This window comes from Crotalus tigris, unplaced genomic scaffold, assembly GCF_016545835.1.
Source record: "Crotalus tigris isolate CLP2741 ecotype Arizona unplaced genomic scaffold, ASM1654583v1 scf7180000024467.898045, whole genome shotgun sequence".
In the NCBI taxonomy this organism is placed as follows: domain Eukaryota; kingdom Metazoa; phylum Chordata; class Lepidosauria; order Squamata; family Viperidae; genus Crotalus; species Crotalus tigris.
Window position 1 is genome coordinate 715,618 of NW_024100638.1, and position 21,492 is coordinate 737,109.

Here is a 21,492-nt window from a genome sequence, read left to right on the forward strand (position 1 = left end):
CTTTATCCTTCCAGGCTATTGAATTGAGCTTGGATCTCCTTTTTTAAAATCTTCTAAGAAATGCTGTTTCCTTAAGACATAATAGTACTTTGGGATGCACAGTTCTTAAAATATATTTCAAAAAAATCCAAAGAATTACGTCTGGCATATCCTCTTGCTCCAAGAAAGATGCCCTGCAACACTATTTCTGATGGTAAACAATATTCGGAAGGAATGCATAATTGCACATTTAAAAGCAAGAGAGGAAATTTTTGCATATAGAATTCTTTATTCTTTAGAATATTCTTTATTGGCCAAGTGTGATCGGACACACAAGGAATTTGTCTCCGGTGCATAAGTTCACAGTATACATATAAACGGCAGGTCATAGGTTATAATCATAGTTACAATCATTAATCATAAGTTGCAAACAACAATTGATAAAGCATAAGAAACCAATAGGAGAAGATAGCAGGAAAGATGAGGAGATGAGAGAAGGTGAGAAATGAGACCGTACTGGGGGAATTAAGTATTTAGCAGAGTGATGGCATGGGAGAAACAACTATCTTTATATGACTGGGATACAAAATGCACTCAACCAAATATAAGTCATTGAGCATATCCAATTCCAAAATAGAGAAACACAGTGCCTAGAACCCTTCAATTGTGCCTGAACTATAAGTCCAGCATCTCTAGCTAGTGTGGCTAATGTTTAGGGATATTGTAGATCAGGGGTCCCCAACCCCCAGTCTGTGGACCAGTACCGGGCTGCACAAACAAGGAAAGCCCCATCCACAGGATGCAGGCAGCACACAAAACCACGCCCCCTCCGGTTTGCGGAAAAACCTCTCTACATTTAACCGGTCCCTGGTGCCCAAAAGGTTGGGGTCCTCTGCTCTAGATGAAATGCATTATCTGGCTCCTTCTCATTTGGGGTCCAGAACTGGGATAGGATGGAGACAGCTTTGGTCACATTGATGGAGGACCTTTATAAGGAGATGGGTGGCGATCCTTTTAGATTACCAAGAGCCTGCAGTAGCATAGAGTATCTCACCCTTCTGCTTGGTTAGGGATTGGGATTACTGTTTTGCAGCAACTTCTTTTTCTTCTTTCATGCCCAGTTCCAGTCAGTGATAGAAGAAGGTGATGATTTGACTTAATGAAAGCTTCTCTGGAGAGTGGCAAGGTTTGGTTTTCTCCCCACTATTGTTTAACATCTACGGGAAGCCACTGGGTGAGGTCATTCATTGACTGAAGATTCAATGTCATCAGTATGTTGATGATGCTCAGCTTTACATCTCAGGCCAGGCTGGTAAGGTTTTGTCCTGGTGTCTGGAAGTCTGATTTTGAATCAGGATGGAGTTATTTCCTGGGAAATACCGAAGAGTCTCTTTATGGGGAAGCACTACTGCAGAAGGAACGTGTCTGGGACTTGATGGTGTTCCTGGACTCATGGCTACTGCCTGAACAGCAGGTAGAAGTCATAAAAGCTTTGCCCAGCTTTGGCTGATGCACCAGTTGCAGCTCTACTTGGAATAAGAGAACCTTAGTACAGTGAGTCATGTCCTCATCATTACTCACCTAGTTAATCGCAGTGTGGTTAGTTTCAACTTTGGCTGTCATCTGAATGTAGTTGAAAACAGAAATCTCGCATTTGCAAGTTGATTGCATACTTTTTGGAGCCTTTGTTTTTTGTATGCTTTTAACTGGACTGTAGATGTTTTAATGATTTATGTATTTCTGTAAAACCTCCAAGAGTCTTATGAGACCCCAGGGTATAAATGTAACAAACAAACATCCCTGCATTGTTGTGCAGCCCTCAACATTTTCACATCTGAGTATCTGAATCACAGGAACCAAATTAGTATGAAATACAGCTCCTTGTGCTTGAGTGAAATTGAAAAAGACAGTTTCAGTAGAACTCCAGTACAAAAAAGTTATGGAAATGTTTTGATTTAACTGTCCTCTACCCTTTACCCTATCCTTTAAGTTCATCTCTTGGGGAAAAAAAGTATTTGTAGTCAGAAATTTGCTGGTGAGGAAAAAGTGAAGCACAACCCTTTAGGCTAGTAGTTCTCAACCTTGGCAAGTTTAAGATGTATGGACCTCAACACACAGAATTCCCCAGCCACACATCTTAAACTTGCCATGATTGAGATACACTGCTAGGCAGATAGCAAATACACCGTCTCAGTGCTAGTTTTGTTTTAGATAAAACAATATCTTATTACACTAACCACAAAAACAAGAATGGGCATTCTGATTACCATTGGCTCCTCCTTTTAAATGTGTTTTGTAGTTTCACAAGAGAAAAAAAGGGAGAATTTTAGTTGAGCTTTTCAAATGCTGTCAATGCCATCCCATCAGCCCTCTGATTACCCCCTGTTTTCTTTGTACACAAAAGGAAGAGAGTAGCACATTTGGGGAAACCTCATGATTTGTGTATGGTTTGTTTATTCGTTCATTCGTTCATTCATTCATTAATTCGTTCGTTCGTTCGTTTATGAATAAACCTGAAGGCAACCTAGGAAATCTAAATAAGGAGTAAGCATAGTCTGTGACCACAGAACAATGAGCACGTGTTTGGAAGAGAGGGACAATGATAGGAATTGATCTGATCAAATGGAAGTATTCTGGGGGATGAAGATAATTAGCTGGCTGTGGATGTGACCCTTTGAAATTTTATGATTTATATTTCTGAAAGGCTTAGAGCAGTTCAATATGAAATGCTTTATATTGTACATGAGATAATATTCTTTTAAAATGAGGCAGTATATCAAATGAATCAATTAGAATGTAAGCTCTTAACAAGATGCCTTGCTGATTTCCTTATAGATTAGTTAATTTCCTGCTTCTGACAACTCCACTCTGTAAGCTTATCTTTGTCACCTTAGAAAGAAATCAAAGAAGAAACAATCAACTATAGCAGCCTCTCATTTCAAGTTTCCCATGGAGATAATTTAACTATAACACACTGATGTTGAACATTGATAGGAAAATGACAGGCTGTGATTAAAGTTGTGTCCTAGATGAAATAAATATCTGGCAGATGAAAAGAAAAAACTCCTCCCCGGGAGAAACAGAGCTTAATTCCAATCCTTAACTCATGCTGAAATGCTTTTTATGACTTGTTATTGCTCTGTATTATGCGCTATGTTGTTTTTAATAGCCATAATCAAACATCCATTATTGGATTCAATATTGCTCTTCCCCTCCAATTCTTGAACGCTTCCCGACGTAACAAGAATAGTTACATAATCGGTACCCTCTCATAAAATCCAAGGAGCTGCTCTGCCCTCAAGATATTGATGTCAACTTTTTTTTTCACTCTTAACTCTTTTGTGAGGCTCTTTTTAGATTTCAATTTAGATTTCAGTTCTTCTGTATTGTGCAGCCTGAGTTCAGAAACCGCTTTTTTATTATCAGCCAGGAAACTGCAGATTCTAACTGCTGTTGATGTGTTTAACTTTTAGCAGAGAGAAAACATATAATCAGTCACTGAGAAGCAACTAGGCAGGGTGTGATTGGAAAGCAGAAGGGGAAATCTGTTTTCACAATAAATTGTTGCATATGTTGGAATTTTCTCATCTTTGTGGCAAATGGTCACCCTAGGTGTGGTAATGCTTCCAGGATGGTATTTAATAGCCCCTCCCATTATTTTTAATGAAAAGGGCCGCTTAGTCCAAGTCTCTTTTGAAAGAGTTATGTGAAAGCTCTTCTTAGTGGAACAATTCTAGAGGAAGGACAAGGGGGGACATGATAGCAGTATTCCAATATCTCAGGGGCTGCCATAAAGAAGAGGGAATCAAGCTATTTTCCAAAGCACCTGAAGGCAGGACAAGAAGCAATGGGTGGAAACTAATCAAGGAGAGAAGCAACCTAGAACTAAGGAGAAACTTCCTGACAGTGAGAAAAATTAATCAGTGGAACAGCCTGCCTCCAGAAGCAGTAAATGCTCCAACACTGGAAGTTTTTAAGAAGAGACTGGACAGCCATTTGTCCGAAATGGTGTAGGGTTTCCTGCCTGAGCAGGGGGTTGGACTAGATGACCTCCAAGGTCCCTTCCAACTTTACTACTATTATTATTATAATACTGGGCCAACAGAGAAGTTGTAGAAAATAAGAGCATAGTAAGAATAAAGCTTGTGGACTTGTGGACTTCAACTCCTAGAATTCTGAGAGTTCAAGTCCACAGTCATAAGTGCCCAAGGTTGGGGACCCCAGGCCTATAGTTGTCTTTTGTTGAAAGAACCAGTAGTAGGATAACAAAGGGTGAGCCAATTATTGGAATACCTTAGAAAAGTTCTTCCCAAGTATTTTCTCATGCCTGGCTTTCAGAAACTTGGTAAAAATCTTACCTTTTAGAACAGCCTTCACTGTTCAGTTCTGTTTTATTTCATTGCTGCTTTCATATTTTAAGTAACTGGATCAACCCTGAAAAGCTTCCATATTTTGTCTTAAAAATATTAATAATAATATTTAAAAACTAAAAACACTTTTAAATCCTAAACAAATCTAAATACAATCATCACTCTATATAAACTCCCTCCAAAACCACAAATTTTTAAAATTTAAAACATTAGAATCCACTCACTAAAATAAGCAAATTATAATCCCTTCAAAACACAAATTTAAACAATAATTTGTTTAATTAAATGTGCTTAGATTTGTTTAGGACTTATAGGTTTTTTAAGTTTTTGTTTTTTTTTTTTCTTTTTGGATAGGAGAGAAGATTATGAAGATTGAAGGAAATATGTACTTACTTTAAGTTCTTTAAGAGTATTTAGCTTTAATGGTATAACAAAGATTTGTATGTTTATTTTTTCGTTTTAGGATAAAGAAAGAGGGAGAAATTAGATTTTATATTATAGATATAGATATTCAAAGAAAGTAATGTTTAAATTTGTGTTTTTGGAGGGAGCTTATATAGAATGATGATTGTATTTAAATTTGTTTAGGTTTTAAAAGTGTTTTAAGTTTTTTTTTTAATTAAGCCTGTACTCAGCTCTGGGAAGTCCAGGGGAGGGTTTGGGAGGTTGGGAAGGGGGGGGTGAGGTAGGGGGGGGTATGGGAAGGGGATTTGTTTTTGTAAAATGTAAAAATTTTCAATAAAAAAAAAAAAAAAAAAAGCTTCCATATTGTTTTACTGTTTTTCATTAATAAGTTTAATTGTGAACTGACTTACTTAGAACTCCCGCATAGGTAGTATGTTTCAGCATAGGCAGTATATTCATTTTAAATGAAATGACTGCATATATACATAGAACATAAAGTCCTACTGTTTGATGTCTGCACAGAGTAACCAACCATACATTTATTTTATCAAGCATTAAGAAATTCCAGTCCTACAAGTTCTACAAGTTCCCAAATTAAAAAAAAAAACAACTTTCAGAACCTAAATTGAATTTGATCAACTCAGAAATGAGATGGTCTTTCCTATTAACTGAAGAAAAGAAATCTAATTTTCTATTAAAATCCAAACATATCTGCCCCCCCCCATGTTTAATTCATGCAAAAATAACTAATTTCACATGGCTGAATCTTGAATTAATTCAGGAACTAAAACTTAATTTTGGTCTCTGTGATTTATAGACATCACTTATACACCTGTTTAGAGTTCCAGTTAAAACCTTCTGTTTATAAAATTGTTTGGTGGGAGCCCTATCCTCACATACACCATTCAGCTAAGTGGGGGATTCACTAAAACCTTTTTCTGTTTTCAGCAGTCACATCATGCAGCACATTCATCCTTGAACTGATTCTCCTTCATAAACATTTTTGCTTTTTCTCTTCGATTTCTCAGTTTTATTTCGACTCTTCTTGAAATTTCCTTAGAGCTGTTCATCAAGATAACTTGTTCTCCCTTTGCAAGCCTCCAGCTTTTGGCTTCATGACATTTTACAAGTGCTAGTGAAGTAGAAGTAAACTTCCTCCCTTGTATGGGCATAAACTGTGCCTTTCTTTGCCTTGGTGAAGGTCACATAGTGGACTCTTTTGAAAACTGCCAGGCGTTTACTGAACAGGCTGGTTGCAATCATTTTTCTCATGTGTGACATTTATAGGAAGAGATTGGTGTTAGTGTATAGAGTGGTAAAAATCAGGAATCGGGTAGCAGCTTTTCAAATTAACAAATGTTCTTAAATGGCACATGGTTTCATGAGTTGTGGCTCACTTCAGGAGACTAAATTTATGTAGGATTTAAACTGAGGTAGAGAGAAGGGAAAGCAAATTGATTATGCAGATGCAGATTACATCTGAGAGAGACTATCAGTATCTTATCAATTAATCAATTATCAGTATCTTAGATCTTAAAAACCTTTTGTGTTTGTTAAGATCTTCTGAGATTGTCTGAAAACAGAATAGCAGGGTTGGAAGGGACATTGGAGGTCTTCTAGTCCAACCCCCTACTCAGGAAGGAAGCCCCTATACTATTCCAGACAAATGGCTGTCCAATCTCTTCTTAAAAACTTCCAGTATTGGAGCATTCACAACTTCTGGAGGCAAGTTGTTCCGTTGATTAATTGTTTTAACTGTCAGGAAATTTCTTCTTACTTCTAGGTTGCTTCTCTCCTTGATTACTTTCCATCCATTGCTTCTTGTCCTGCTTTTAGGTGCTTTGCAAAATAAGTTGACCCCCTCTTCTCTGTGGCAGCCCTTCAAATATTGGAACACTACCTAGAATCCAGAGCGGCATCGCTGACAGATGATTACAGGGCGAACATATGAAGGTGCCTCTAATCTTGTGTGTGTACTTGTTGGGGCTTTGATGCTGATGCTGCTGGGAGCAAAGTAGATGTTTGGGTTGGTTGCAGGGTCTAGTTCCCACATTTGTGCGGGCTCAAATTCTGCCACCTCATGCTTTCTCGGGTTGACTACATCAAAGACAGCCTTTGCAGGTGTTATTTTCATGTTCTTAGGATGTTCTCTGAACCAGGGCACTTCTTTGAGGTAGATTTTGTTGGCACCATAAGATCCAGCCTATTCATCATCTAGCAGAACCCATGCTGATCTTTCTGAATCTGATAATTCTGCATCTATGTCTCTGCTTGAATTCTCTTTCAATATTGTCACCCAATGATCATGTTGAGGATCAGTCACTCAGCTTCCCTTCAGAAGTCCTCTATTCCAATTGCTATTCCAAGAGCAAGACAATTGCTATAGTGGCAGAATCCCTTCGCCTTGAAAATGTTAGGGAAACAAAACAACCACTTCACAAATGCATGGTATAACACAGGAGAACAAACTCATCAGGACTCAGTTCAGCAGTCCTGAAACTGTTAAATCCAACTCTTACATTTGAACTTGTCTGAATTTCAGATACATGTAGATAATCATATCCAGAACAATTCAACTGCATGTTTTCTTAATGAGGAAATTTCATTTATATATATTCTGCAGAAAAAAAAGATACTAACTGTAATAAGGAACTGAGCCTTAACAAATATTAAACAAATTGAAGTTGATACTTCCATATAATTACATTCTTCCTTAGCTTCAAAATTATTTATATTTGTCATTTGCTCATTTAAGAAACTAGGTTAAGTTATTTTAGCAAGATTTAGCTAGAGTATTCCTACTACTCTTATGTATCCCTAATTCTTTTGAATAATAATAACTGGGTCATTCTTCTCACCGGCTTCTTCAGAGGACTGTGGCTTTATAATAAATCCTGCATATCTACGATGGACTCCAGTGTTTACTTAATTCTCCCTATCAAAAAGACCTGACTCATGCTTCATAGTACTTTTACTCTTGGAATTGGATGCTTTCATGCTTTTCTGAAGCATGAGTATAGACTGTCAACTTTGAAAATGAGCGTGGCTGCATGCCATTTTCTCTACTCATTTTCAGTTGACACATAGCATGGAGGGAGGGGGGTTTACCAGGTGCTTTGCTAGACTAAACAGATTTTCTCCCCTGGGAACCAAGGTCATCGGCTGCTCCCGGGACTGCAGGCTGGGTGTTTTGTGAAAAGCCCACCAAGAAGTTGTATTGGGGAATGTAGTAGCTTGCAAAGCTTTAGGGGTGGGATTTCTTTGTATTGGGGATTGTTACGTGTCTGTTCAGATGTGGTTTCACTTTTGACGTGCCGATACCTTTTTATCAATAAACATGTTCTCTGACGAACTTGCAAGCCTCGGAGTTCTGCTTTATTTGTCTCTGTCTGTCAGAACCATGGCATAGAGAAATATATATTTGAATAAGGTGAAACTAAATGTTGTGAATTCTCTCAGCCCAACTCTGGAATAGGCCAGTTCACTCCAGCCAACTCACCAGGGCAACTTGTCATGGTCAATTCACCATGGCCAACTTGCCACGATCAACTCGCTGTGGGACAATTTAACAATTTAATTATTTAAAATAAATAAATATTTAAATTTTTGCCATTCACATTTTATTTTGTCCCTCTTTTGGCATCCTTTCTGTAATGATTCTCTTCCACCATTTCTTTGATATTAGTGTAACTCTTGCCATGCAGCGAGTTGGCTGTGGCAAGTTAGCCATGGCAAATTGTCATAGACTGCCCAACTCACCTCACAAGGTTGTAGTTGGGGGGAACACCGGAAGAGGAAGGAGTATTAGGTATATTTGCCACATTGAGTAATAAAGATGGGGTAAAAATATAATAAACTGATAAGGGAACAAATCTACTGAATACTTTATTAGAACTGTTTTTATAATGGTAAAAACAAAATGCCTAAAAAAACCCAAGACATTTTATATGAGACATGAGCTTTTTTATCTGAGCAAATTATTGATGTTTGTGTTGCCTTTTCTTTCAGCTGTAGAAAAAGCCATCTTTTAGAAAGAGTATGCGAAATTGACTTAGAAGCTTGTCAGCTGTTGATCCATGGATTTCTGCTGAACAAAAATGGCTCTTATGTTTCGGAGGGAGAAGAGAGCCAGACTGAAGAAGTAGAGGATATGGAACATGCCTTTTTAACCTCGAAGTGGGAACAGTCAAATTACTTTTCAGTTAATAGTTCCAAGCAACTTATTGGAAAGAAACACCAAAGTACACCCTGCGAACTGAAAGAGGTATCAAATTTCTGCTTATTTGTTTTGTTTTCCAGTTTGTTTCCAGCAGTCATTCTTTTCAGTTTTGATGAGGTTTGTTCCATTTTGGCCTGCAAGCAAGCCAGCCTACTAAAAAAGTGAAGTCTATTATTTATTGGAATCAGATGATGAAGTGAGAAAGGGATGCTTGATGCATTACAGTATGTTGGCTTTCATTGATTATCATTATACCTGGAGCCATCCTAATGGCAAGCAAACACTGTGCATTTGGTGAGTTATCTCAAGTCGGAGGTGGTTTCTTTGTGCAATTTTTTTTTGCTTGTTTTGTTATCCTTTCAGTTGACAGCAATAAGATAACCCAAACAACTCTAAGTTCAGAATCAGGGCCATTCCACATGCTTCTCTACCAGCCACTATGTTCAGCTTTCCATGTAGTCAGCTCTCCTCCAGCCTTCCCTTCTTTGCCATTGAAGAGTTTCCCAGTTGCTCCCTTCACCCCAAATTCCTGGCAAATTTAATTTATAATTGAATCTTTATGCTCTGAAGTTCCTTATTGGGAAGCCTTAAGTTCTAATATGGCCAAGATACGAACCCTCCTTAATGCCACTTTTTGCTGCTGATAAATTAGGGGAGAGGGAGAGAAGAAGCAAGCAAGGCTGGCTTGAAGTAGCCCAAGCTTATTTATGAGCCAATTAAAATTTTGCAAGTATTTTGGCTTGTATCACAAAAGGACTGTTTATTTCTAAAATGAAGGTATACATTCTTCTGCGAAATATCCTGTTTCCTCTATGCATTCTGATTCCTGGCTAAACTACACCCTTATTTTTGAATCTTGAATTTGCTTGGAATAAAAGCACAAGTCTAACATGAGCAAAATTGGAGGACTGCATCTGTGCCTTTAATAGTGAAGGTGCCAGTTCTGTTTCATTCTTTCAAGGTCTTTCTCCTTCAGAAGGTCAATGTCAAGTTTTTTTTTAAAAAAAAGAAAGCTAGAAACCTTTTCCACACAAATATCCAGCATATATATCAAAATTAGAATATAACAAGGGAGAAAAGAAAAGGAATTGTAGAGCCACTCAGTACCCATTTAAATTCAATCACAGGGATTTATTTTACAGTGGTTCAGATAGAAACCTCCGTATATCAATGTTCTTGATATACGGTATTACTGATTCGGAGAAAAAGTAGCCGCTTTCATCTGCCACAGTCTTTCCAAAATGTTTCCTGGGCAATGGAAAGAGCCAAAGAAGAAAAGTATTTATTGACATACTATATTAAAAAATAACTTCTTCAGAAAAAAGTCCCCATTACTTAGTCATTTTAATATTTTTCATATCAGTTGTCAGTTTATCCATTAATGCTGTAGTCCATGCCCATGGATATTCTATACATGGAGAAATCTTCCATCTGAGGTAAACTAAAATGGCATACATTTAGGATGGGTTTGCTCAATTCAGGCATCAGGGTTGGCTTGAAGGTACAGATTGAGATGTCTAACAGTAGATTTGATCTGGTCTTTCAAAGAAGACCTTCTTAGGGAGAAACTTATCTGGTGCAGTGAAAACTACAAGTCTGAGAAAGTGAGTCTTTGGATGGATCTAATGTTGTGCATTTATCATTTATTTAAAATGATGAAAAAGTGTCAGCTCTTCGCTGCCTCAGACTGAGGAGAATAGAGAGAACCACAAATCAAGGGAGTTAAGGTCAAAAAAGTGTACTCAGTACACTCAGGCCAATTGTTCACTTTTCTTTTTTTAAGCTATAATTATTTTACTCAATAATATGGGTAAAAAGTTCTGAATTGTTGTGGGAGGTAATTTATTTTACCAAAGCTAGTCTTCAAGGCTATTTGTTACTGGTAACTTACTGTCTTTCCCAAAATTAAATGAATACTTAATCAACTACACATATAGCTAATGCAAATGAACTCTGAATGATATAATGGTGTCTTATTACATATTAGTGATTACTTGAAATTTATGAGAAGGCAAGCCACAAATACATTAAGAATTTCTCAACTCTCTGATAAATTTATTCTGAATCAAATTGCAAGCAGAAGCCTAATTTCAGCGTTTCAGCAAAACAGAATTTGGCAACTTTATTGGGCTTCCCTCAGAAAGTAAAGGCTCCCCACTTAGATAAACACTTAGATAAACATGGCTAAGAACTATATCATTGTTCTTTTATGGCAACCACAGCCATAACAGTTGTCAGCCTCTGAGAGGGCAGGAGAGGCTATCCAATCAGTCTTCAAATACTCTTTAATGGTGTCACCCCTGTGCAGTGAAGTTGTTGACTTCCTTTTCTCACACAACTTTAAATGGTACAGTGGAGATGGTTTCATATTCTCTGTCTGCTGTGTGGTAATTCCAATAAGCAAGACAGGAGATCTCCTTTCTCGAATGGAGCCCTGATTCCATAAGATGCACATGGGACATTTTCATCTACTGTATTAATTGCAGCTGTTGATATTGCCTGCTATGACTCTCGATCAGGATACACTGCCTCAGACAGACCTAGTGTGCAACTTGAGGATTCTTTTAGGCTTGCAACTCCTGCTTGAAGAGTAGGTGGCAGTTTTGGCTGTTAGCACCTTTGTACAGTTTTGGGTTGTGCTCCAATAGTGCCCATTCCTAGATTGGGAAGCTCTGCTCCTAGTCACTCATGCCCTAGTCACCAGCCAGATGGACTATTGTAATGTGCTCTTCAGGGGGTTGTTATTGAAGAGTATCCAGAAACTTCAGCTGGTGCCAATTGCAATGATATGAGCAGTTATGTGTGCTCTGAAAAGATATACATTACACCTCTACTTGGTCAGCTGCATTGGTTGCCAGTTTCCTTCTGAGTCCAATTCAAAGCCCTTCATGGCATGGGGCCAGGTTAGATGACTACCTCTTCCTGATTACATCTGTCTGACCCATCAGATCTAGCGGAAGAGGTACATTGCTGGTCCCATATGCCAAATAAATAAATATGGCAATACCTAGGATGATGGGCATTTTCTGCATGGCACCTGCCTTGTGGAATACAATGCTCCGTCTCTGTTAGCATTTCACAAGTCCCTTAAGACTTAGCTGTGTCATCAGACTTGGGTTCCAAGGGAATGAAGAATTGTGGAGGGAGCTCTATTATTGTTAATATTTCTAACTCTCTCCTTGTCTTTTTAAAATTGTATTAACATTTTAAAAAATTGTTGATTGTGTTCTATATTATTGCTTTATTGTGTATCACCCAGAGGGCAGCTATATAAATACAAATAAATCGCATCACACTCATTTTGGAAGCACCAAAGCACTTCCTGGTTGAAAGAATTAGCTGGTGACATCACCATTGCCTGGGGGATGCCCAGTTGGAAATTCCTTTCATGTCTCCAGCAGAAACTGGAGTTAAGGACGGGAGCTCAACCCACTAGGATCTTGAATGCAGGCTTGCTATCCTCCAACCCTGTTAGCACCTCCATACACCCTAAGTACACCCTGCTCCTTGGTGAATAAATAAAATAAAAAGTGTCTATTGATGGAACATGAAAGAACACATTGCAAGCATTCTGGGAGCCAAAAACAGGAGAAAATAGCAGTAGTTGGGTTTTCCAACGAGGTTTTTGTGGTCTGTAATTCCTGGTAAAGTGAGATAGAGAAGAAGCGGATCAGTATTGAATACAAAAGAAAGCATCCAATTTTGCAATCATAAGCAGACATATTCAGAATGGCCTTAATACTGTAGTGTAAAGTTGTAGTGTATTTTGCTTAGGACCTAGCACAGCGGTTCTCAACCTATGGGTCGCGACCCCATTTGGGGTCGATCGACCATTTCACGGGGGTCGCCAAGCAAGGCTGTCCGCCATTTTTTTCCCTTTTCCAGCGGGTGCCTTACCTCCCTTGGGCTGGGCCAGCTGGTGGCCCAGCCAGTGGTCAGCCTGCTCCGTCTCTGCCGCTTGCCAGCTACACCTCGGCCGGCGCAGGGGGCGGCACCATGCATGTGCAGTGCTCCCGGGCAGGGAAAGTCCTCGACTTACGACCAGTTGGGTAGTCCTCGTCTTATAACTGGTTTAGTCCTCGACTTATGACTGGTTTAGTCCTCGACTTACGACCGGTTTAGTCCTCAGCTTACGACCGGTTGGGGGTCGCAGCATTAAAAAGGTTGAGAACCACTGACCTAGCATATGAAAACTCATTCATTATAGTTTAGAATTGTGTGCGACCCAGCGAATATGTTTTTTTCTTATTCAAGAAGAACAATTAACCTTCTTTAAATGATTCAAAACCAGTACTTCAAAATTCCTACATGTGCAAGCACAGCATCTTTCTCCTAAACTATATCTATGAAAGCAGGATGACTTTTTAAGGCTTCAGCTAAAGCAATGGCACTTTTATTCAAGCTCATGTACCAGTAGAAGCTTAAAAAAAACCTCACAGGCTGCATTCAATAAATAGCAGAAAGCTGCTGTGCTTGCACAAGGTCCAAAGCATGTCTTCTAAATCAATTTGAAAGTATGAAACCCTCTACCAGAGATGCATGTCTGGTTCTTTTGTTTTGTCCCTCATTCCTTTCAAGATAAAAAGATCACCCATTCAGGAAAGATGAAATTACACATTTCTTTGGGACAAATATGGACCCCAGAAAAAATCATTTCAGGCAGTTGGGTTGGTTCAGAGTATTTTCTGTCTTAAAATTTTCTTCTGTATAGAGGAGACTGGCATCTTTCTGAAAAGCTTCTCAGAAATAATTTGCTTCAGGTTTGACCTGAACAGCTTTCTTTCTGAAAATAATTACATTGCTGATATCATTTCAGTGTGCTTAGTTTCTATCTTCATAATATGATAGGATAACTAATTTACCATTCTTAGATAATGAAAAATTATATGCATGCATTTGGATCCCAGAAATCTAATTAGACAGGTGGTGGAAATCTGCAGTCAGGATCTCCTGCAGAGTACATATCTCTGTGTATAGTTAACACCTACTAATTGCAGGGACTAGAGAAGTCATGCTGGGGGATTTAACCTTCCCAAGTGCTTTGATTGCCATCAAATGAAAAAGCTGGGCAAGTTTTATACTAAAGATAAAAAAATGTACATAGAAGGATATATACATTACACATTTTCCATTTCCATTTTTCCATGATATTTTTCCGGATCATGCTTATTTTGTAGAGGATATACAGTATAGCATATATACATGACTGGAGCTCTCCAACATGGATGCATCAGTTTATTTTGTACTGAGGGTTCATCTTACGTTGAGAACATTTTAAGAATTCCCTGATATCCTAAAATCAGGCGCTTTATGATTAGATAATTAACTATTCCCCTTGCAAAAGTCCTTGATATTCTGTTTGACTTTCTCATTTAGAGGCTGTAAGAGAATGGTTCCAGGAATTTGCAAATGAACATGATTCCCTGCCCCAAAATATTCATTTTTGTCTAAATATTTTACTATTTAATGAGAAATGTTTTGACTCTTTTTCATTATCATTACCCATCCTTAACAATGCTTTCCAAGAAATCCCTGAGGAATCTAAAGGAGCATGTCCATGAGAAGAAAGTCTAAAAATGCAAAAAGATGATATAAACTTGACATGTTCTTGTGATTTTACATATAGATACTTCCTGAAAACATCTGTAGGAAACTGTAGTGCACCTTTAGGAATGTTTTAAATGTTGTAGTCACTGTTTTTGCAGAGATACAGGGTTGGAGAAGGAATAAGGGACAAATTGTTTAGTTTCTATTTGTACAGAAACTTAGATAATATCACATTTTTGAAATAATGGAAAAATAATTACAATAATCACACTTAATTGCAACTTCATAGGTAGCCAAACTGCAATATCATTTGTCAATTAAAGATAAAATAAATATTAGCGAAATCTTACATGCATATATACCTACAAATAATGCATGCCAATAGTCTACCAAAAATTTTGCAGTAGGGGAAATTTCTGGCAAAAACTGTATATTAGGTAAAATTACAAATATGTACATTTGTGGCAAAAAAGTGCATGAAAATTCATAAATATGTTAAATGAAAACTGTACAAAAATATCTTCAACTAATTTGGAATTATAATTAGAATCTACGAGCATATTTTTATTCTGTTTTGATAGCTAGCAACTGCTAATTATGAAGGTTGGAGAATTGATGCTGGGGAATTTGACTTTTTTCCCTAAGGTGAGCCAATTTCCTTCTCCCTCATTCTATTTATAATTTGCAGATTTGCAAAACTGAGAAGCTGAAAAAAATGAAAAGAAACATTTGCCCAAAGAAGGACATACTGTACTGGGAATAGTGCTTCTCCAAGAGATTTAGAATCTGATAAACCACAAAATGGGAGGATTTACTAAAATTAATCCTCCACAGAATTTTTGTGGAAATGGGAAAATATCCTTCCCCCGTTATTGGGAATTAATTTGTCCCATTGGCAATCATTTTTGGCATTTTGCAATACAGATAAAAATAGAAGAGATAACCAAAATGGAAGGTACTGTTTCCATTTTATTATTTTTTTAAAAAATAAACTAAATTTTAGTTAAGATATACTCCAAAAATTTATTTTGTTGATGTTAGTTATTGAAAAATATAATGATTATTTAACAATTCCCATTTCACTAAGTGAAAAGAAGTCTCTTTAAGCCATAAAACGTGTGTAACACAGTTTCCTTCAATCTTGTGCCATAAAGAGGCAGGAAATCATAATCTAATCTTTATAATATAGGAAACTTATTACAATATTTGAGTGTCCACAAAACAGAATGTTATCCTGATACCAGTATTATCAATGTTGTTGCATCTTTGATGGGATTTGTAACTATTTTGTTTTTATCTTTTACTGAATTTGAGGGCACGTAAGGAGAATTGAACTTTTTACAAATATGTACGAATATTAATATTATGATCATTGATTTGCCTGCCCCTCTTCCTTCATTGTCATCATAAAACATTTTTTAGGAAAATATTTTCTGATAATTTAAGAAAGTAAACCCAAAGTTATGCAGGGGGCAGGGGGAGGCAGGCAAGAAGAGTAGTGATTGAGTAACTGTGCTGCATAGTATGTTTCAGCATGACTACTCAGTTTTCATTCCTGAGAAAAAAAAGAGATAGATTCCAATTTCCTTTGCAGCAAATACAAGTATGATTACAAAGCTATTTCTCATTCTATGATTACAAAAATCATAGGAAAAGAAGCTTGCCATTTTCTATTATCCCATCATCAAAATCACAAGTCCTAAGTGAATTTTTTTTTACTGTTTCATGCAAAAAGTCTATAAAGGGTTTCCAATCAGCCCTAAATGTAGAGATCTTTTCTCTAATCAAAGAAGTTAGTTTAACCAGCTCTGCAAGTTCCATCGTCTTCACCAATCATTCCTCCATTGTGGGCAGTGTTGAAGCTTTCCACTTTTGAGCATATAATAATGTTGCAGTTGTCATGAAACAAAGTTCCACATTTTTTTTCTTGTTGCTAATCCATTAGTCCCCAAAGAAAAAACTCTGGTTTCAATTGTACTTTAGTTTTTTAAAAAATTTTCTGCATTAATGTATGTGTTTGCATCCAAAGATTTTTGGCTTCTATTTCTTTTATCCTTTCTCTTTGCACTTCTCTTTTTTTCCTTTTTCTCTTTCTTTGTTCCCTTTATTCTGCATTAATTTGTGTTAGTTTTATGTTCACTTTAACACTTTTAATAAAATTTAAATTAAAAAAATATGATAAAAGAGATGGCCTTAAATAGGCCTAGAATCGCTAAAGGATTGGTTGTGGCTTTCATTCCTCTCTGTAGAGAATGATGCATTGTGTGTTGCAATAGTTAGTTGTTTTAACTAATTGTAGTGCTGTTGTCAGCATACTACGGAAGATTTCAATAGACCAGGGGTCTTCAAACTTGGCCCTTTTATGACTTGTGGACTTCAACTCCCAGAATTCCTCAGCCAGCATGCCTGGCTGAGGAATTCTGGGAGTTGAAGTCCACAAGTCATAAAAGGGCCAAGATTGAAGACCCCTGCTATAAATTAACATAGCCCTTAGACCTGGGATTTGATATACAGTATATGAAGGGCAATGTCTTTAGGAAATCATATACTTCTATTTTAAAATTCATTGAATTCTATATTTATAGTGCAAAGAATTGTATTGAGACTCTATGTTTTGCTTTCTTTACTAAGAGGAAAAGAAGAGAAATCCTATACCAGTGGTTCTCAACCTTTCTAATGCCGTGACCCCATAATACAGTTCCCCATGTTGTGGTGACCCCCAAGTGGGTGTGGCCACCAATAAGAGAGAGTAGGACAGCTAGGGAAAAGGGAAAAAAATGGCGGACAGCATGGTTTGGCGACCCCCATGAAATGGTCGTTCGACCCCAAATGGGGTCCCAACCCACAGGTTGAGAACCACTGTCCTATACAGTGGTGCCTTGGAACTCAACTGCTTTGAAACTCATTGAATTTGGTACTCAGTGCATTTTGACTGCAAAAATCTTGTCCCTGTACCTATCATTTATTTAGTACTCAGTGCATAAGCTAGAACTTGTCAGTGTCGGCTGTCTTATAACTCACTACATTATTCCTTATGGGAAAACTTTGTTTGGTACTCATCATTTTTGGTACTCTTCATGCCTCCTGGAATCAATTAACGATGAGTATCAAGGTACCACTGCATTGTAAAGGGAGTTGGGCATTTAATGATCTATTAATCATAATCATACTGTGGATGATGATTAAATACAGTATCTCCTTGAAAAGGACTTGACTTGGGACAGCGTATTAAGATTTTTAACTTCAATAAAATAGATACTGTATACAGTACAATGCAACACTACCTTTCCTGAGGGTATTCTTCCTGTTGACCATTTCCAATTTATTGTTGTTGTTGTTAATTGCGAAGTCGTGTCCGACCCATCACGACCCCATGGACAACGTTCCTCCAGGTCTTCCTGTCCTCTACCATTTTCTGGAGTCCATTTAAGTTCACACCTACTGCTTCAACACCTTCCGACCTGAGGGGCTCATCTTCCAGCGTCATATCTTTTTGCCTTTTAGTACTGTCCATGGGGTTTTCATGGCAAAGATACTGGAGTGGTTTGCCATTTCCTTCTCCAGTGGATCACATTTTGTCAGAACTCTCTGCTATGACCTGTCCGTCTTGGGTGGCCCTGCACGGCATAGCTTATAGCTTCAGTGCTGGAAATAACTAGAAAATTTGGATAAAATGAACATTATAGAAATTTGTATTTCTTAACTTGTTTTGTTGTGTTTCCATTCTGTTTTAATTAAGCATAGGATAACCCATTATTTTTTTTCTGAACAAACAAATCAGATCTTGTTATTCCAGCACCATCTCAAGCTACTTGTATTTAGATAAATTGACATGAGTGGTTTATGGCAGGATGAGACAAACTGATAGATACAAATATTATAAAATGATCTCAAGTTTTCTTTTTGGCAGCACTAGAAAAATGGTATCCTAGATCTCAAAAAAACTTCCTGCCTAATTAAGACACCTGAGACCTTTTGACGAACATACAGCTATATACAAAGAAAGAAGGTTTAGGAATGCAGGAAGTTGTAATGATTGTTGAACATTGTTGGTGTCTTATGTGGCCATAGCTGTAGGAACATTCTGCAGCTAACGATCTAATACAGGGGTGTCAAACTGCCGGCCTCCAGGCCGGTTGCATCATGCAAAGTCTGCGCCCACCCCAACTCCGGCAATGCAAAAAAAGTTGTGATATGTCGTGATATGACACCCGTAATCTAATAGGAACATCTACAGTATGTGACTCAGGGAGAGAGAGAACAAGACAGTTAAAGAACTGTAAAAATCTCAATACAGAAATGTCTGCATAATTTGTTAAACCTATAATTTGTTAAAATGTGTAATTTGTTATTTCTGTATATTAGAAATAAGCAAAATTATTTATTTAAAAGCAATATCAAAACACTGTAATTTAGAGCAGGAGTTTTTCATTTTTTTCTAAAGAACTCTAGGATTCTATAAGAATTTGATTATGGCCAAAAAAAAAATTACTTGAATGCAGTTAATTTTCTATCTTTAGAGTTTTGTCTCTTGATTAGGAGCCCTGGTGGTTCTATTTTTTTTTTTTTTAAAAAAAATAGTTTAGTTTTTAAAGTATCAGGTTCTGTATTTTGTAAATATGTGAAAAACTCTCATTTAGATGAGAACAATGCATTGTATATCTGTTGGGAAAGTTCCTGTCCTTTTTCCTATTCTTCAATATAGTTACACATTTTATCAGCCTAGGATTGTAAATATAATCCTAGTGTAGATCTGAAATAGATTGAGGCAAATTTTCTCAGAACAAGATGCTGGCGATGATGTTACCTAGTTTGGGTAATGAAATGTTTGCAAGAAAAAAAAAACAAGCTCACAAACAAGATGTATTTTATTGTGCTTTTTAATCATCAGCTCACAAACTTAATAGTAATGAAGATGTTTGATCCTAGCTATATATCAGTGGTTCTCAACCTGTGGGTCGGGACCCCATTTGGGGTCGAACGACCATTTCATGGGGGTCGCCAAACAACGCAGTCCGCCATTTTTCCCCCTTTTCCTTAGCTGTGATACTCCCTTTTATTCTATTGGCTTTTGAAAGCCAATAGAATAAACTCTCTTGAATAGAGTCTAATTCTATTGGCTTTCAAAAGCCAATAGGAATTGTCCACGCTGTCTCTGCCCTGCTGAGCCCGCCAAAATCCCATTCTGCAAATGGTGCTGCACCAGTTGAGTAGTCCTCGACTTACAACTGGTTGAGTAGTCCTCGACTTACGACCACTTGGGGATCGCGGCATTAAAAAGGTTGAGAACCACTGCTATATATGAAGATCAACCAGGAACTTTTTTCTCTTATTGTTGTTATTGAAAAGTGCGATATTTTACATCTTTAATAGAGTAGCATGCATTTTTCTTGCTAAAGTAGGATGGTACACTACTGATGTTAATAACTGTGATAAAATTATTTATTGCTATCTAATTACTATTTTGTTAAATAGTTTTATTCTTCAATGACTTTGTTAAATAATTTTAATGGTCCAGAAAGCCATATTAAGCTACATATTTGGAGAATTTTTCCCCGTTACATTCATAAATACTGTCATAGAGCTTAAATCCCCTAACTTCAACATGAATAAATGCTTGTTACCTACATTCATAAATACTAAGATGCTCTATACTTAGTATACTCAGCTAGAAAAATATTTTTTCACTGATTCCATGAGCTTTTATAAACAGGAAGGTCAGCATGAAATGACATTTTCTTAGAATCAATAAAATGTTTGTTCAGTGGTAGGATGAGAACACACGTGGTTTTTTTTACTCTTGATAGTCTACTCACACTGAAATAAGCTCATCTGTTCTCATTGTGGAAAGGTGTAATATAAGGAGTAAAATATTCAGGGTAAAAGTAATTAAATTATACAAGAAAATTAAAGTGAGAAGACCAAGGATCAATATATCTGAATTTGCTGAATTATAAGACAATCATACAATATCTTTTCCAAATAATGGAAACACCGTTTCCAGAAAAAAATAGATAATTGTTCATAGATAATGCCCAGCCATTAGTAGTGACAGTTGCCAAGAGAATAGGGGTTGTTTCAAACACCAGGAGATATAGCATATGGTCTCCAGGAAGTAAACTTGCACCCCACTTATGATGCTCATCAAAAGCAGTAGGGGTGCTCAAAAGCCTAATGGAACCTGTGAAGTTCCCATCAGAAAACAAACTGGACTGTCACACTGTAATATATGTGACACTGAACAGACACAAATAAATTTTATCATAAATAGGAAATCTGCTTAACTTTTCTGGGAGAGGCTTCTTATATTCAAAATGTTTTTCTTAACATAAAATTTATAAACCACAACTTGAACAATGTTTATACTGCTACAGCACTTCACTTCTTGTTCAGTAAATAAAGGATTTATATAGATATGAAGAATTATAAGATTTTGGGGGGGGCATACAATGCCATATATTTATGAATAGTTTTTTGAATGATCTATGAAAAAGCTTCCCCCTCCCTAGAAAATTACCCAATTCTACACCTGATAGGTTTGAAATCTAATTAGTATTTTTCAGTAGTTTGGTTAGTTTGGTCATCTATTTTAATAATATAAGACACCAGTGTCAAACTCGTGACATCATGTGATGTGTCACGACATATCGCAACTTTTTTCCCTTTGCCGGCAATGGGGTGGGCGCGGTTTTGGCGTGACGCATCCAGTCCATGGGCCAGCAGTTTGACACCCCTGATATAAGAAGAACCCTACTCACCATTTCAGCAATTCAAAATGCTATAAGCAATTAGATAAGACAAGTAAGCCTGTATCTTATAGGTAGAAAATTCCATAAAGGGGAATATTTGTAGCTCAGGGTTGACATGAGGGGTTCTTCGTGCTCTCTGAGCTTGCTTGTTTTCTTGCAGACGTTTTATTACCAAACTAGGTAACATCATCACTGCTAGAAAGGAGTGCAGTTTACTGTCAGT

General features: G+C 37.2%; 1 protein-coding gene across 8 annotated transcripts in view; it reads left to right on the forward strand.

Annotated features, from left to right (window-relative positions):
* Nucleotides 1-21,492, forward strand: part of DISC1 (DISC1 scaffold protein) — a 167,687-nt gene that overhangs the window by 128,695 nt on the left and 17,500 nt on the right. For 7 of the 8 annotated variants that reach the window (XR_005555444.1, XR_005555442.1, XR_005555445.1 and 4 more), the window contains exon 11: nucleotides 8,763-9,018. Coding sequence is in view for 3 of the 8 variants with exons in the window: in XM_039332880.1 (XP_039188814.1) it covers nucleotides 8,763-9,018 (256 nt within the window). In the remaining 5 variants the exon portion in view is untranslated. Of the gene's footprint in view, nucleotides 1-6,590; nucleotides 6,708-8,762; nucleotides 9,019-21,492 lie in introns of those variants that run through there. The other variant, XR_005555446.1, reaches the window with a different exon arrangement.